Genomic DNA, 17,981 nt, shown 5'->3' with positions numbered 1-17,981 from the left:
TACTATATATAATAGGATTAAGGAAACACGAGAAACTTTAGGAATCTGGAAAACCAAGCTATCTCCTTATTCTCCTTCAGGCTTCAGAACCTACCTAAAGACCTAAACTCAGATTAGTACTATTAATACTGTGACTTAGTTATATTATTGGTTAAATGGACTTATTCTGGATTATGGTCGAAAATGTAATCATTCTAATAGTCCTACAAGGAAATAAATTTAGACTCCACTTAACTTTAAATAGATTATTAAACTATAATGTTTATAAGCTTGACCTTTATAACAAAATACCAGCTCTTACCTCGTGCTCGTACTCGACATTCCTCTTCCTCTGCATTTCTGAGTATTTGTTTAGCATGATTCAATGAGGATTCACATTTCAGAAGGTTTCTGACATGTGCAGCCAGTGAATCTACACTGCTACCACCACCATCATCACTCTCTGACACACCCTCTTCTCTACTATCTGTTAGGCTTGTCTTGGGTGAAGAATATGGGAAGAAGTTTAGAAGAACATCAGAAACTGACTCCAGTGAATTACTGTCCCATGAGCAGGAACTGGCATCACTACTTGAATCACTTTTAATGATAGTCATCATAGGTATAACAATTTTATTCCCAATGGTTCCACTATACCCTTCAGGTTCAGATCTCATTACAGATTTTGCTGCTCTATATTGCCGAAGGGTTTCATCTACGGTCACTCTGGCTTTGCTTTCTGCTTCCTGTAGAGGACTTCTAACAGTAGTTGAACTAATAAACTCCCAATTCTCAATGCCTCTCTGGCATTTTAGATTTGTCTGTGTGCTAATATCCTTCTGTATGCACTTGTTGCTTGGGCTTTCCTCTATAAATGGCTGTCTCTGAGGCAAATCACCATTATACTCATCAGCTGTGAGAGGTTCTTTAAAGCAAACCACCTTCTTAGATTGTATAAATGAAATATCACTAACATCTCTGAAGGGGACAAGGGGAGCAGGAAAATTACATCGTTTCAGTGCTATATTTTCTGCCTCCATTAAAAGGGTCCGAATCTCTTTAAGAGTTTTGGAACCACTGCTTCTATCTTGAATTTCCTCAGACCTAACATCTTCAAAACTTGAAGATTCTGGCTTACTTATTATTACTCTACCATCAGCCTGGGAATTTAAAGGCATACTGTTTGAAGTAACACTGGAGTTAGAAGAATGTAAATTATCTATTAGCATTTGAACATGGTCTGAAACTAGCTTCTGCTTCTCACTATATGAATAAGTACCAGGGGTAACTGTGGATAACCCAGTAATCTGATCAACTTGCCCAACACCACTTGAGAACATCAGAGCATCCTGTGTTAGGTGTCTATCTGGAAAATCCTGTTGACAGAAAATATCTGGTTGTTCTCTGTGTGAAAAGGAACTAGGAGGAGTTGGTAACAGACTTTTCTGGTCGGCCGGTAGAGGAATTGTTGAAACCTTCAGTGCACCTTCCCCTAGATGTTTGTCTGGCAATTCCTGTGGGTAGAAATTATTAGATTTCTCTCTGTGGGAATAGGAACTAGAAAGAGATATTGGTATCCCAGAATTCACATCAATTGGTTCAGAGACAGCTGAAATCTTCAAAATATTCTCACTTTGATGTTTATCGGACAGCTGATGTTGAAAGAAAATACCGGGCTTTACTTTCTGAGAATAGGAATTATGAAGAACTGTCAGTAATGGAGTCTTCTGGTTATCTGATCCAATCACAGTTGAAATTTTGGGCTTTTCTCTTTGTGAGTAGAAACTAAGGGGAGCTGTTAGTAATTCAGTCTCCTGGTCATCTGGTAAAATCACAGGTGAAATCTTCAGTTTCTCTTCATGTGAGTAAGAGCTAGAAGGTCCTGTTGGTATCTCAGTCTTCTGGTCAGCAGGTTCAGGAAGAGCAAAAACTTTTAAAGCTGCTTCAGTAACATCTGGCAGCTCCTCCTGGTAAAAAATACTGTCCTTCTCTCTATATGAATAGGAACTAGAAGGAATTATATGTATCCCAGTCTTCTGGTCACCTGGTCCAGAAACAGCTGAAACTTTCAGAGTTTCTTCAGTAATATCTGGAGACTCTAGGTAAGAAAAGATGGGGCTCTCTCTATGTGAATAGGAAGTAGAGGGTCTAAATCGTATCCCAGACTGCTGGTCAGCTGACCCAGGAGCCCCTAAAACTTTTAAAGCACCTTTGTTAGGAGCTGGCAACTCCTGCTGATAAGAAATGACAGGCTTCTCTCTATGTGAATAAGTAGTAGAGGTTACTGCTGTTATTCCAGTCCTCTGGTCACCTAGTCCAGGAATCCTGAAAACATTTAAAGACTCTTGAGTAAGATCTGGCAACTCTTGATGATAAATGATTGGCTTCTCTCTCTCTGAGTAAGAAGCAGGAGTAATTGTTGGTTTTCTGGTCTTCTGATCATCTGACCCAGAAACAGCTGAAACTTTCAGAGCTGGTATAGCCAACTGATTGTCTGAGAAGAGCTGTTGGTACAAAATACTGGGCCTCTCTCTATGAGAGTAAGAAACAGAAGATACTGTTGGTATCCCAGTCTCCTGGTCAGCTGGTCCAGAAGAAGCTGAAACATTCAGAGCCTCATCAGTGAGATGTCTATCTGATAAGGCCTGCTGGTAGAAAATAATGGGCTTCCCTCCAAGAGAGTAGGAACTTGAAAGTACCGTGGGTATCCCAGTCTTCTGATCACCTATTCCAGAAAAAGCTGAAACTTTCAGAGCCTCTTCAGTTAGATGACTGCCTGGGAACTCCTGTGCGTACAAAATATTAGACTTCTCTCTGTATGAGTAGGAACTAGAAGGTTCTGATGGTAACCCAGTTTTCTGATCACCTGGTCCAAGAATAGCTGAAACTTTCAGAGCCTCCTGAGGTAGCTGACTGTCTGTCAAGCCCTGTGGGTAGAAAATAATGGGCTTCTCTCTAGGTGAATAGGAATTAGAAGGTTCTGATGGCAACCCAGTCTTCTGGTCAGCTAGTCCAGGAGTAGCTGAAACTTTCAGAGCCACCTGAGGTACGTGGCCATCTATCAAGCCCTGTGAGTAGAAAATAATGGGCTTCTCTCCAGGTGAGTAGGAACTAGAAGATTCTGATGGTAACTCAGTCTTCTGAGCAGCTGGTCCAGGAATAGCTGAAATGTTCAGAGGCTCCTGAGGTAGCTGACTGTCTGTCAAGCCCTGTGGGTAGAAAATAATGGGCTTCTCTCTAGGTGAATAGGAATTAGAAGGTTCTGATGGCAACCCAGTCTTCTGGTCAGCTAGTCCAGGAGTAGCTGAAACTTTCAGAGCCACCTGAGGTACGTGGCCATCTATCAAGCCCTGTGAGTAGAAAATAATGGGCTTCTCTCCAGGTGAGTAGGAACTAGAAGATTCTGATGGTAACTCAGTCTTCTGGTCAGCTGGTCCAGGAATGGCTGAAACTTTCAGAGCCTCCTGAGGTAGATGACTGTCTGTCAAGTCCTGTGGGTAGAAAATACTGGGCTTCTCTCTAGGTGAGTAGGAAGTAGAAGGTTCTGATGGGAACTCAGTCTTCTGGTCAGCTGGTCCAGGAACAGCTGAAACTTTCAGAGCCTCCTGAGGTAACTGACTATCTGTCAAGTCCTGTGGGTAGAAAATAATGGGCTTCTCTCCAGGTGAGTAGGAACTAGAAAGTTCTGATGGTAACTCAGTCTTCTGGTCAGCTGGTTCAGGAATGGCTGAAACTTTCAGAGCCTCCTGAGGTAACTGATTATCTGTCAAGCCCTGTGGGTAGAAAATAATGGGCTTCTCTCTAGATGAGTAGGAACTAGAAGGTTCTGATGGTAACCTAGTCTTCTGGTCAGCTGGTCCAGGAATAGCTGAAAGTTTCAGAGCTGCCTGAGGTAGTTGACTGTCTGTCAAGCCCTGTGGGTAGAAAATAATGGGCTTCTCTCTAGGTGAGTAGGAACTAGAATCTTCTAATGGTAACCCAGTTTTTTGGTCAGCTGGTCCAGGAATGGCTGAAACTTTCAGAGCTGCCTGAGGTACCTGACTATTTGTCAAGTCCTGTGGGTAGAAAATGATGGGCTTCTCTCTAAGTGAGTAGGAACTAGAAGGTTCTGACGGTAACCCAGTCTTCTGGTCAGCTGGTCCAGGAATGGCTGAAACGTTCAGAGCCTCCTGAGGTAGCTGACTATCTGTCAAGCCCTGTGGGTAGAAAATAACGGGCTTCTCTCTATTTGAGTAGGAAGTAGAGGATACTGTTGGTATTCCAGTCTTCCAGTCAGCTGATCCAGATATGGCTGAAACTTTCAGAGCCTCTTTAGTGAGATAAACGTCTGTCAAGCCCTGTGGGTAGAAAATAATGGGTTTCTCTCCAAGAGAGTAGGAAGAAGAGGGAACTACTAGTGTGCCAATCTGTTGGTCAGCTGGTTCAGAAACAGCTGTAACTTTTAGAGCTTCCTCAGGAAGAGGACTGTCTGGTAAGCCCTGTGGGTAGAAAATAAAGGGCTTTTCTACATGGGAGTAAGTAGAGGTTACTGTTGATATCTCAGGCTTTTGGTCAGTAGGACCAGGAACAGGTGAAACTTTCTGAGCCGGTTCAATTAGAGAACTGCCTAGAAACTCCTGTTGGTAGAAAATACTGTGCTTCTCTCTACGTGAGGAGAAATTAGAAGCTTCTGATAGTGACCCACTCTTTTTTTCAGCTGGTCCAGGAACAGCTGGAACTTTCTGAGCCTGTTCAGCTAGAGGACTATCTGGCAACTCCTGTTGGTGGGATATACTGGACTTCTCTCTATGTGAATAAGAAGTAGAGGTTAACGTTGGTATTCCAGTCTTCTGCTCAGCAGATCCAGGAGCAGAATATTTCAGGGCCTGTTCAGTTAGATCACTTTCTGGCAATGTCTGTTGACAGAAAATATGGGGTCTCTCTCCCTGTAAGTAAGAAGTAGAGGATGCCAAAGGTATCCTAGTCTTCTGATCAGCTGGTCTAGGAACAGCTGCAACTTTCTGAGCCTGTTCAATTAAATGACTATCTAGCAAGGCCTGTTGGTAACAGTGCTTCTCTCCAAGTGAGTAGGAACCTGAAGATAATGTAGGTAGTCCAATGTTTTGATCAGCTGGTCCAGAAGCAACTGAAGCTTTCAGAACCTGTGCAGTTAGATCACCGTCTGACAACTGTTGTTGAGAGAAAATAACATGCTTCTCTCTTTGTGAAAGGGAAGCAGAGGGTACTATTATTTTCTCAGTCCTCTGGTCAGTAGGTACAGGAACAGTTGAAATTTTCAGAGACTCTTCTGTTAGATGACTGTCTGGCAAAGTCTCAGGGTGCAAAATATGATGCTTCTCTCCAGGTGAGTAGGAACCTGGAAGGACTGTAGGTCTGCCAGTCTTCTGGTCAACAGGACCAGGAACAGCTGAAACTCTTAGAGCCTCTTCTGTTCGAGGACTCTCTGGCAAGGTCTGAGGGTAGAAAATATTATGCTTCTCTCTAGGTGAGTAGGAACCTGGATGGCCTGTAGGTCTGTCAGTCTTCTGGTCAGGAGGACCAGGAACTGTCAAAACTCTAACAGCCTCTTCAGTTAGATGATTATCTGGCAAAATCTCAGGGTGGAAAATGCTATGCTTCTCTCCAAGTGAGTAGGAACCTGGAAGGCCTGTAGGTATGCCAGTCTTCTGGTCAACAGGACCAGGAACAGCTGAAACTCTTACAGCCTCTTCTGTTAGATGATTGTCTGGCAAAGTCTCAGGGTGGACAATATTATACTTCTCTCCAAGTGAGTAGGAACCTGGAAGGCCTGTAGGTACGTCAGTCTTCTGGTCGTCAGGACCAGGAACAGCCAAAACTCTAACAGCCTCTTCAGTCAGAAGACTGTCCAGCAAAATCTCAGGGTAGACAATATTACGCTTCTCTTCAAGTGAGTAAGAACCTGGAAAGCCTGTAGGTATGTCAGTCTTCTGGTCAACAGGACCAGGAAAAGCAGAAACTCTTATAGCCTCTTCTGTTAGAGGACTGTCTGGCAAATTCTTAGAGTGGAAAATATGATGCTTCTCTCCAAGTGAGTAGGAACCTGGAAGGACAGTAGGTATGCCAGTCTTCTGGTCAGCAAGACCAGGAACAGCCAAAACTTTTAGAGCCTCTTCAGTTAGATGACTCTCTGGCAAATTCTCAGGGTGGAAAATATTACGCTTCTCTCCAAGTGAGTAGGAACCTGGAAGGACTGTAGGTATCTCAGTCTTCTGGTCAGCAGGACTAGGAACAGCCGAAACTCTTAGAGCCTCTTCAGTTAAATGACTGTCTGGCAAATTCTCAGGGTGGAAAATATTACGCTTCTCTCCAAGTGAGTAGGAACCTGGAAGGACAGTAGGTATGCCAGTCTTCTGGTCAACAGGACCAGGAACAGCCAAAACTCTTTGAGTCCCTTCAGTTAAATGACTATCTGGCAAAGTCTCAGGGTGGACAATATTATACTTCTCTCCAAGTGAGTAGGAACCTGCAAGGCCTGTAGGTATGCCAGTCTTCTGGTCAGCAGGACCAGGAAAAGCAGAAACTCTTATAGCCTCTTCAATTAGATGACTCTGTGACAAGGTCTGAGGGTAGAAAATATTATGCTTCTCTCCAAGTGAGTAGGAACGTGGAAGGCCTGCAGGTATGTCAGTCTTCTGGTCAGCAGGACCAGGAAAAGCAGAAACTCTTATAGCCTCTTCTGTTAGAGGACTGTCTGGCAAATTCTTAGAGTGGAAAATATGATGCTTCTCTCCAAGTGAGTAGGAACGTGGAAGGCCTGCAGGTATGTCAGTCTTCTGGTCAGCAGGACTAGGAACACCTGAAACTCTTAGAGCCTCTTCAGTTAAATGACTGTCTCGCAAATTCTCAGGGTGGAAAATACTACGCCTCTCTCCAAGTGAGTAGGAACCTGGAAGGATTGTAGGTCTGCCAGTCTTCTGATCAACAGGACCAGGAACAGCCAAAACTCTTTGAGTCCCTTCAGTTAAATGACTGTCTGACAAAGTCTCAGGGTGGACAATGTTACGCTTCTCTCCAAGTGAGTAAGAACCTGGAAAGCCTGTAGGTATGTCAGTCTTCTGGTCAACAGGACCAGGAAAAGCAGAAACTCTTATAGCCTCTTCTGTTAGAGGACTGTCTGGCAAATTCTTAGAGTGGAAAATATGATGCTTCTCTCCAAGTGAGTAGGAACCTGCAAGGCCTGTAGGTATGCCAGTCTTCTCGTCAGCAGGACCAGGAACAGCCAAAACTCTTTGAGCCTCTTCAGTTAGATGAATGCCTGGCAAAGTCTGAGGGTGGAAAATATTACGTTTCTCTCCAAGTGAGTAGGAACCTGGAAGGACTGCAGGTATGCCAGTCTTCTGATCAACAGGACCAGGAACAGTTGAAACTCTTACAGCCTCTCCAGTTAGATGACCGTCTGGCAAAGTCTGAGGTTGGAATATATTACGGTTCTCTCCAAGTGAGTAGGAACCTGGAAGGACAGTAGGTATGCCAGTCTTCTGGTCAATAGGACCAGGAACAGCTGAAACTCTTAGAGCCTCTTTAGTTAGATGATTCTCTGGCAAGGCCTGTTGGTGAAAGATACTGGCCTTCTCTCCAAGTGAAAAGGAACCCGGAAGGACTGTAGGTATGCCAGTCTTTTGGTCAACAGAACCAGGAACAGCTGCCGAAACTCTTACAGCCTCTTCAGTTAGATGACTCTCTGGCAATGTCGGAGGGTGGAAAATATTATGTTTCTCTCCAAGTAAGTAGGAACCTGGAAGGACTATAGGTATTACACTCTTCTGTTCAACAGGACCAGGAACAGCTGAAACTTTTAGAGTCTCTTTAGTTAGATGGCTGTTTGGCAAGGCCTGTTGGCAGAAGATTTTGTGCTTCTCTCCAAGTGAGTAGGAACCTGGAAGGACTATAGGTATGCGAGTCTTCTGGTCAGCAGGACCAGGAACAGCTGAAACTCTAACAGCCTCTTCAGTTAGATGACTGTCTGGCAAGGCCTGTTGATAAAAGATATTGTGCTTTTCTCTGAGAGAATAGGAACTTGGAAGGACTGTAGGTATGTCAGTCTTCTGGTCAGTAAGACCAGAAAAAGCCGAAACTCTTACAGCCTCTTCAGTTAGATGACTCTCTGGCAAGGTCTGAGGGTAGAAAATACAATGCTTTTTCTCTCCAAGTGAGTAGGAACCTGGAAGGACTATAGGTATGCTAGTCTTATGGTCAGTAGGTTCCGGAACAGCTGCAACTTTAAGAGCCTCTTCAGCTAGATAACTGTCTGGCAAGGACTGTTGGTGTAAAATACTGGGCTTCCCTCTTTGTGAGTAGGAACTAGAAGGTACTGTTGATATTCCAGTGTTCTGGTCATCTAGTTTAGGAACAGTTGAAACTTTTGGAGTCTCTTCAGTTTTATGACTTCCTACCAATTCCTGTTGGTGGAGTGTATCAGAGTGTTGACCAATAGTAATCTCTTGAGGGGATCTTAAAGCCAATTGAGGAAAGTCCTCAGGTAACAAGGATAATAGAGATCCAGTATCTGATTCTCTAGGAGTAGTAGTGATACCTGGTTTCAAGCTGGATTGAGTAATTTCAGCTATGCCTCCTTTAGAAGTATCTCCTAAAAAAAGAAATTTATTAATACTAATATATGTTTAATTAAGAAATACTTATCTTATGCATAAAAAAATATAACAAGCTTTCTTTTCTTTGACCTTTATACTTCTAGTAAGGAATCCTAAGAAAAGAGTCATCAAAGGAGACAAATATTTACAAAGATATTAATTACAAAGCCATTTATAACAGCAAACTAATGCAGACCTAATTTCAATACTCAACAATAGAGTAATGTTTAAAAATAGCATATCCATTTGATATGATATTATATTGATCTTAAATTTGGATTTTTAAAGAATTTTTAACATAATGGGAAAATGCTATCCAGACTGGGCTTTAATTTCACCCTAGTTATAGTTTAACAAATTAACTTGTTATTGTGTCATGTATGTTAGTAAAAGACATACAATTCCTCAATCAGATACAAAATACTTTATTCCATGGCATAGCAAATAATCATCAACTTATTTTCATGGGTTCCGCTTTTCCTCAAGTCCTACGAGGGCAATGCAATATGGCCCAGATGGATGCTATATATGCAGTGGGTTTAAATGATTCTTCTAAGGAATGTACCCTGAGAAAGATATATATATTTTTTAACTATATGAAACTATAAAAGGTCTAAAGATTACATCAAGGATTTTGAACTAAATTCTAAATGGCACGGGTAGCTGCTAATTGATTACATCAGAACTGTAGAACTGAAGACGTGTGCAAATGGAATGCAATACCATAAGTAACACTATTAGAACTTTCTGTACAACAGAAATTTCTGTATTGTCTAAAATAGTACTTCTAGTTCTAAATGGCAGTTGAAAGTAAAAGACTAAAATTAAAATGACAAGATTTGACAAAATATGCATTTTTCCATTTGTTCATTTAAAAAAATTAATGTTTACTATGTGCCAGTCACAGTTCTAGATATAAAAATAAGGCAATAAACAGACAAAGCTCACATTCTAATAGCAGGAAGTAGATAAAAAATAAATTGGTAAAACACATGGTATGTCAGATGATGGCAAGATGGTTGATATATACAAGTTTTATCTACACAGATATTCCTCAACTTAAAATAGGGTTACATCCCAATAAGGCCATCATAAGATGAAAACATATTAAGTCAAAAATACATACAATAATCTAACATACCAAACATCACAGCTTAGCCGAGTCTAACTTACACATGCTCAGAACATTTACATTGGCCTAATTTGGGCAAAATTACCCAACACAAAACCTATTTTATAATATAATGTTGAATATCTTGTATATTGAATACTGTATGAAAAGTGAAAAACAGCATGGTTATATGGGTACAGGATGGTTGTAAGCCTATTAGGGTTATACCCTTATAATCATGTGACTTACTGGGAGCTGTGGCTCCGCTGCTGCCCAACATCACAAAAGAATATCATACCACATATGGCTAGCCTAAGAAAATATCAAAATGCGCAATTTGGAGTATGGTTTCTACTGAATGCATATCATAAAGATAAAAATCCTAAGTCAAAGCATCCTAAATGGGGGACTGTCTGCACTTTACATATAAAGAAATTAAGTTTCAAAGTTGAAGATATAATGTTGCTTCTCAATATGGAGATCTTGTTAACTTACAGATTCTGATTTAATATGTCTAGGGTTGGATAAGAAATTTGCATTTCTAACAAACTCCTAAGTGATGTCTCATATTTTTAGCCCACAGACCACATTTTGAGTGGAAAAGATATATAACTTCTCCGGAGATCTACAGTAAGTGACAAACACACGTACTTTAACCTTTTAATTCTAACTCCAAATTCTGAACTCTTTTTACTAAATTATTAGTGACTGCTGTTCTAAACCCAATGGTGAACTTCAATAAAGCAACTAAATACAGAATTAAATGGATTGAGTGAATTATCAGATAAGAAAGTACAGAACCAACTATTAACTCTTTAAGGAAAATAAAAGAGAAGGGATGAATGTAATCTGCAAAGTAACTTGTAAGGGAATAGAAGTTATAGAAAGTTTTCTGAGAAAAAAAAGACTGAAGAAATAAAGCAAAAAGAGAAATAAAAAAAATTTTGAAACAAATGAGAATATAAATATAATATACCAAAACTTATGGAGTGCAGTTATGGCAGTTCTAAGAAGGAAGTTCATAGGACAAATGCCTATATCAAGAAATAAGAAAATCTCAAATAAATAGCCAATCTTTACATCTTAAGGAACCAGAAAAAGAACAAAGCCCAGAGCCAGTGGAAGGAAGGAAACAAAGACCAGAGCAGATAATAGATGAAGTAGACTAAAAGGACAATAGAAAAAATATTCATCAATAAAACAAAGGTCTGGTTCTTCTAAAAGATAAATGACAGACCTTTTTTATTTTTTTTTAAAGATTTTATTTATTTATTCATGAGAGAGACAGAGAGAGAGAGGCAGAGACACAGGCAGAGGGAGAAGCAGGCTCCATGCAGGGAGCCTGACATGGGACTCGATCCCAGGACTCCAGGATCATGCCCTGGGCCAAAGGCAGGTGCTAAACCACTGAGCCACCCAAGCATCCCCAAACTGACAGACCTTTAACTAAAACCACTACCACCTCTGTTCCCCCCCCCAAAAAAAACAAAAAACAGAGGACTCAAATAATAAAATATGAAAATGAAAAAGGAAATATTACAACTGATATCACAGAAATACAAAAGATCATGAAAGACTTTCTACAAAAAATTTTACAGCAAAAAATTTTACAGCCTAGAAGAAACATATTATCTACCAAGACTGAATCATGAAAAAGCAGGAAACCTCAGTAGACCAATTACTAGTAAGGAGTTTGAATCCATAATCAAGTGCTTGCTTCGGCAGTACAAATACTAAAATTAGAATCCATAATCGAAAGTGTCCCAACAGAAAAACTCCAGAATCAGATGGCTTCTCTGGTGAGTTCCATGGAAGTGTCAAATAATCAATACCAAAATTTCTCAAATTCTTCCAAAAAATAAAAAGAAACACTTCCAAACTCATTTTACAAAGCCAGCATTACTCTGATACCAAAACCAGACAAGAGAATTACAAAAAAGTAAAATTACAGGCCATTACTCCAATAAACATAGATGAAAAATCCTCAACAAAATACTAGCAGACCAAATTCAACAATACATTAAAAGAATCATGATCCTACCATGATTAAATGGGTGTTATTCCAGGAATGCAAGGATGGCTCAATATCTGCAAATCACCAATCAATATGATACACCAATATTAACAAAATGAAGGATAAAAATCATGTGATCAGCTTAATGGATGCAGAAAAAGCAACTGACAAAATTCAACATCCATTCGTGATAAAAACTCTCAATATAGGGGGTGTAGAGGGAACATGCCTCAACATTACAAAGGCCATATATAAGGCCCCACAGCTAACAACAGTGAAAAGCTGAAAGTTTTTCCTCTAAGATCAAGAACAATATCCCACTCTCACCACTTTTATTCAACATAGTATTGGGAATCCTAGCCAGAACAATTAGCCAGAACAATTAGGCAAGAAAAGGGGGGAGGGGCATCCAAATAGTAAAGGAAGAAGTAAAACTATCTCTATTTACACATAACATGATATTACATATGGAAACCCCTAAAGACTCTACCAAAAAACTGTTAGAACTAGTAAACAAATTCAGTAAAGTTGCAGGATACAAAATTAACATACAAAAATCAGTTATATGCTTTTATACACTAATAAAGAACTATTAAAGAAGTTAAGAATGCAATCCCATTTACAATTATATTTAAAAGAAAAAAAAAACCCTAGGAATAAATTTAAACAAGGGTGTGAAAGATCTGTACACTGCAAACTATAAGACACTGATGAAAGAAGTGGGAAAAGACTCAAATAAATGGAAAAATAATCTACACATCTGAGAAGCTCAATGAACTCTGTGCAGCATAAATACAGAGATCCACACCAATACATCATAATCAAAATGTTGAAAGACTGAATATCTTGAAAGCAGCAAGAGAAAACCAATCACATAGAAGGGAATTGTAATAAGAGTAACAGCTGACTTCTCATCAGAAACAATAAAGGCCAGAAGACTGTGGGAAGACATACTCAGAGGCTCAAACAAAAATATTATCAACCAAGAATTCTAAACCCAACAAAACTATCTTTCAAAAGGATGAAATAAAAATATTCTGAGAGAATCTGTTGGTAGCAGAATCATCATATACAAGAAATATTAAAGGAATTCTTCAGGCTGAAAGCAAGTGATACCAGAGAGTAATTTGAATTTACAAAACAAGACAGTGCTAGTAAAGATAATTATATAGGTAATTACAAAAAGCATATTTCCATATTTCTTTTCCTTTCTTAACTGATTTTGAAAGCAATTTTACACAAAGTGATCTGTATATAACTATGTTAAGGGGGCTATAACATAGAAATGTAACATATTTGACAATGACATCAAAAAGAGGCAGGTAGAAGCAAAGCTGGCGTGAAGTAAGGAAAAGACACTGGATGATAACAAATTCAGGAACAAATGAAGAGAATTAAAAATGATAAATTAGAAGGATTAATATAAGTTCTATAAATACTACCTCTCTTCTCAGTTCCTTAAACATACATAAAATTATATAAATAAGTATAATAATGTAACAATGTATTCTTGTGTGTTTGTAACACATATAGGTGTAATATGTATAGCAATAACAGCACACACAAAAAATAGAGAATAGAGCTATATAGGAGTAACGTCTCTGTATCATACTACAATTAAGTTAGTATAAATAAGGTATATATTCTAAAAGATAAATTTTGTAAGCCCTAAACCAACCACTAGAATATATCCTAAAAAAACTAGCTAGAAAATCATTAAAGAAATTAAAATGTGATACTTGGGGCACCTGGGTGATTCAGTCAATTAAGCATCTGCCTTTGGCTCAGATCATGATCCTAGAGTCCTGAGATGGAGCCCCACATCAGGCTCCCTGCTCAACAAGGAGTCTGCTTCTCCCTCTCCCTCTGTGTGTATGCGCGTGTTCTCTCTCTCCCTCAAATAAATAAAATCTTTAAAAATAATAAATAAAATGTGACACTAGAAATATTCACGAAGTCCAATAAAAAGCAGTAAGATAGGAACATAATAAAAAGACATGAAACATGGAAAACAAAAAGAAACCCAGCAAATATATATCCAATCTTAATCAATAATGGCATTGAACATGAACTGATTAAACAATTAAATCAAAAGGCAAAGATTGTCAGTCTGGATTTAAAAAAAAAGATCAGGGATCCCTGGGTGGCGCAGTGGTTTAGCGCCTGCCTTTGGCCCAGGGCGCGATCCTGGAGACCCGGGATTGAATCCCACGTCGGGCTCCCAGTGCATGGAGCCTGCTTCTCCCCTCTGCCTATGTCTCTGCCTCTCTCTCTCTCTCTCTGACTATCATAAAAGAAAAAAAAAAAAAAGATCAGTAAGATCCAATTATAAGGTGTGTACAAGAGATACACTTTAGGTTCAGAAATACAAATAGGTTGAAAGTAAAAAGATGAAAAACATGCCATAAAGCAGCAAGCATGACTGAAATGACTATTCTGAAGAGAAAATGACCTTAAAACAAAACAAAAACTGTTACTAGAATTAAAGAGAGACTATTTATAACAACAAAGTCAATTCATCAGGAATATATAACAATTATAAACATAAACGCACTTAATATCATGGTCTCAAGATATAGGAAGCAAATATGACCCAAAAAATGATAAAACAGACAATTAAACAATAACTGCTGGAGATTTCAATAGCTTACTTTCGAAAACAGAAAACTAGGCAGAAGATCAACAAGGATACAGGACTTGAACCCTATCAGAAGACTTGAACCCTATAAACCCATTAGAACTAAGAGACATGTATAGAACACACACCTAACAATAGCAGAATGTGCATTCTTCTCTAGAGTAAACCATACATTCTACAGAATAAACTATACACTAAGACATGAGAGTGAGCCTCAATAAAATTTAGATAACCTAAAATCATACAAAGTATGTGCTGTCCAACAAAAATGGAATCAAATGAGCTATTAATAACAAAAAGAAATTCACAAATATGTGGAAATTAAACAAGACACTCCCAAATAACCAAGGGGCCAATGAAAACAAATTGCAATGGAAATTAAAGTGTTTTAGGTGAATTAAGTAAAAAACACAATAAACCAAAACTATGAGCATGTCACTAACATAGTGCTTAGAAATTTATCACTGTAAACACCTATGTCAAAAACAAAGTCTTAGGGCGTCCAGGTGCTCAGTCAGTTAAGCATCTCCCTTCAGCTCAGGTTGTGGTCTCCAGGTCATGGGATCCAGCCCTGAATCAGGCAACTCACTCAGCAGGAAGTCTGCTTCTCTCTCTCCCTCTGCCCTTCCCCGCTGCTCATGTGCATGTGCACTCTCTCTTTCTCAAATAAATAGATGAAAGATCTTTTTTAAAAAGTCTCAAATCAATAACCTATTCTTTCACAGTAAGAAACCATAAAAATCACAAACTAAAGCTGAAATGTGAAAGGAAAAAAATAAAGACTAAACTGGAAATGAAACAGAGATTTATTTATTTTTTAAAGATTTTTTTTTAATTTATTTATGATAGAGAGAGAGAAAGAGAGAGGAAGAGAGGCAGAGACACAGGCAGAGGGAGAAGCAGGCTCCATGCTGGGAGCCCAACACGGGACTCAATCCTGGGATTCCAGGATCACGCCCTGGGCCGAAGGGAGGTGCTAAACCACTGAGCCACCCAGGGATCCCCTGAAACAGAGATCTAAAAAGTTGGGGAAAAGATCAGAAAAAGTAGAAAAACCAAAATTTATTTCTTTGAAAATATGAACATAATTGACAAAATTTAGCTAGACTCACCAAGAAAAAGAGAAATAGAAAAACTCAAATTGTCAAAATCAGGATGAAAGAAGGGATATTACTAACAATCTTCCAAAATAAAAAGGATTACATGGGAATACCATGAACAACTATATGCCAACAAATTAGATAACCTCGCTGGAATGGATAAATTCCACAAAGGACAAAAAATTACGAAAACTGATTCATGAAAAATATAAAATCTAAATAGACTTACAGCAAGTAGAGACATGAAATTAGTAATTTTAAAACTTCTACAAAGACTATGCTAGGCAGCTTTACAGTGAGTTTCATTCAATAAAAACTAATCCTTTTCAAACTCTTAAAAACTAGAAGAGACAATGCTTCTCATCTCAACTTATGACATTAGCATTATCCTTGTACCAAAACCCAATAATAGCAAAAATCACAACAAATCCACCAATACCTACTATGAATATAAACACAAAAGACCTCAAGAAATTACCGACAAAACAAATCCAACAACATACAAAAGGATTGTATGCCCATAACCAAATGGCATATGTAACCAAGAATGCAAGGTTGGTTCAACATAGAAAATTAATTAATAATCCTATATATATTATCAGAATATAAGACAAAAACCATATGATCATCATAAAAGAGGCAGAAAAAACATTTAACAAAATCTAACACCCTTACAGGATAACTTGATAAACATGCTCTAAAAACTACAAATGGAACTTCCTCAACCTGATAAACAGCATTTACAAAAATCCCACAGCTAACATCATGCTTAATGATAAAAGACTTTATACATTTCTACAAAGACCAGGGCATGAAGACAAGAATGTCCATCCTTGCCACTTCTATGCAACATCGTACTGAAGGTTCTAGTCAGGGCAGTTGGGGAATTGAAGTACATAAAAGGCATCCATGTTGGAAAGACAGAAAATTCTATTTGCAGATGACATGGTCTTGTATAAAAACGTTTTAAGCAATCCACACAAAAAAAATATTAGAGATAATAAACAAATAGTACAGCAAGATTGCAGCTATAAAACTAACATACAAAATTCAACTATATTTCCATACACTAGCAATGAACATTGCAAAAGTGAAATTAAGAAAACAATCTCGGGCAGCCCGGGTGGCTCAGCAGTTTAGCGCTGCCTTCAGCCCAGGGCCAGATCCTGGAGACCCAGGATCAAGTCCAACATCGGGCTCCCTGCATGGAGCCTGCTTCTCCCTCTGCCTGTGTCTCTGTCTCTCTCTCTCCCTCTCTGTGTGTCTGTCATGAATAAATAAATAAAATCTTTAAAAAAAAAAAAAAAAGAAAGAAAGAAAACAATCTCTTTTTCAACAAAAGGATTAAATGACTCAATTAATTTAACAAAGAAGTGCAAGACTTGTACACTGAAAACTACAAAATCTTGTTGAAAGAAATAAAGAAAACCTAAATAATGGAAAGACATCCCATATTTATAGATCAAAGTATATAAGATGACATTCTCTCAAAGGAAAGACAACCCAATTTCACATATCTAAATATTTATTATGATAGCAATATTCCCAAAACATATCTACACATTCAGCACAACCTGACACATACTACAATATGGATGAATCTTGAAAAGATTGTTCTAAGTGAAATAAGCCAGTCATGAAAAGACAAATACTGTACAATTCCACTTATATTAGGTACCTAAAGTAGTCAAATTGAGAGATAAAAAGTAAAATGAGAGTTAACTAACAGGAGGTTTGTGGAATTAGTGTTTAATAGTAACAGAGATTGTTTTACAAGTTTTGTGGATGGATGGCAGTGATAGTTGTACAATGTGAATGTATTTTTGCCACTGAACTATGTTTTTAAAAATGTTTAAGATGGTAAATTTTATGTCATGTATATTTTACCACTACTTAAAATATTAATTTTTGGGATGCCTGGGTGGCTCAGCAGTTGAGCCTCTGCCTTTGGCTCAGGGCATGATCCCAGGGTCCTGGGATCGAGTCCCACATCAGGGTCCCCGAAAGGAGACTGCTTCTCCCTCTACCTGTGTCTCTGCCCCATTCTATATGTCTTTCATGAATATATATAAATTTTTTTTAAAAAAAAGAAAAACCAGGCACCTGGGGGGCTCAGTCAGGTAAATGTTTGCCTTCAGCTCAGGTCATAATCCCAAAGTCCTAGGATCAAGTCTGGCTTGGGGCTTCCTGCTCAGCGGGGAGTCTGCTTCTCCTTCTGCCCTTCCCCCCTGCTTCTGATCTCTCTCTCTCTCTTTCTCAAATAAATAAAAATCTTAAAGAAAAACCAATAAAGTGGACTTCATCAAAATTCAAAACTATGTGCTGCAATCAATACCATCAAGTAAGTGAACAGACAACCCACAGAGCAGGAGAAAATTTTTGCAAATAATATATCTGATAAACAACCTACATCCAAAGTATAAAAAGAACTCTAACAACTCAATATTTAAAAAATCAGTAACCTAGTTAAAAAGTAAATATCTAAGGACATACAAATGGCCAATAAACAAGAAAAAATGCTCAACAT

At 38.6% G+C, this 17,981-nt stretch overlaps 1 protein-coding gene across 4 annotated transcripts in view; it reads right to left on the bottom strand.

Annotated features, from left to right (window-relative positions):
- ALMS1 (ALMS1 centrosome and basal body associated protein) overlaps window positions 1-17,981 on the bottom strand; it is a 223,728-nt gene that overhangs the window by 140,727 nt on the left and 65,020 nt on the right. For all 4 annotated transcript variants that reach the window (XM_041754600.1, XM_041754601.1, XM_041754602.1 and 1 more), the window contains exon 9: window positions 302-8,587. In XM_041754600.1, the coding sequence (XP_041610534.1) occupies window positions 302-8,587 (8,286 nt within the window). The remainder of the gene's footprint in view (window positions 1-301; window positions 8,588-17,981) is intronic.

Source organism: Vulpes lagopus, chromosome 5 (assembly GCF_018345385.1).
Source record: "Vulpes lagopus strain Blue_001 chromosome 5, ASM1834538v1, whole genome shotgun sequence".
NCBI classification, from domain to species: Eukaryota; Metazoa; Chordata; class Mammalia; order Carnivora; family Canidae; genus Vulpes; species Vulpes lagopus.
This window is presented reverse-complemented; position numbering and strand designations above follow the sequence as displayed.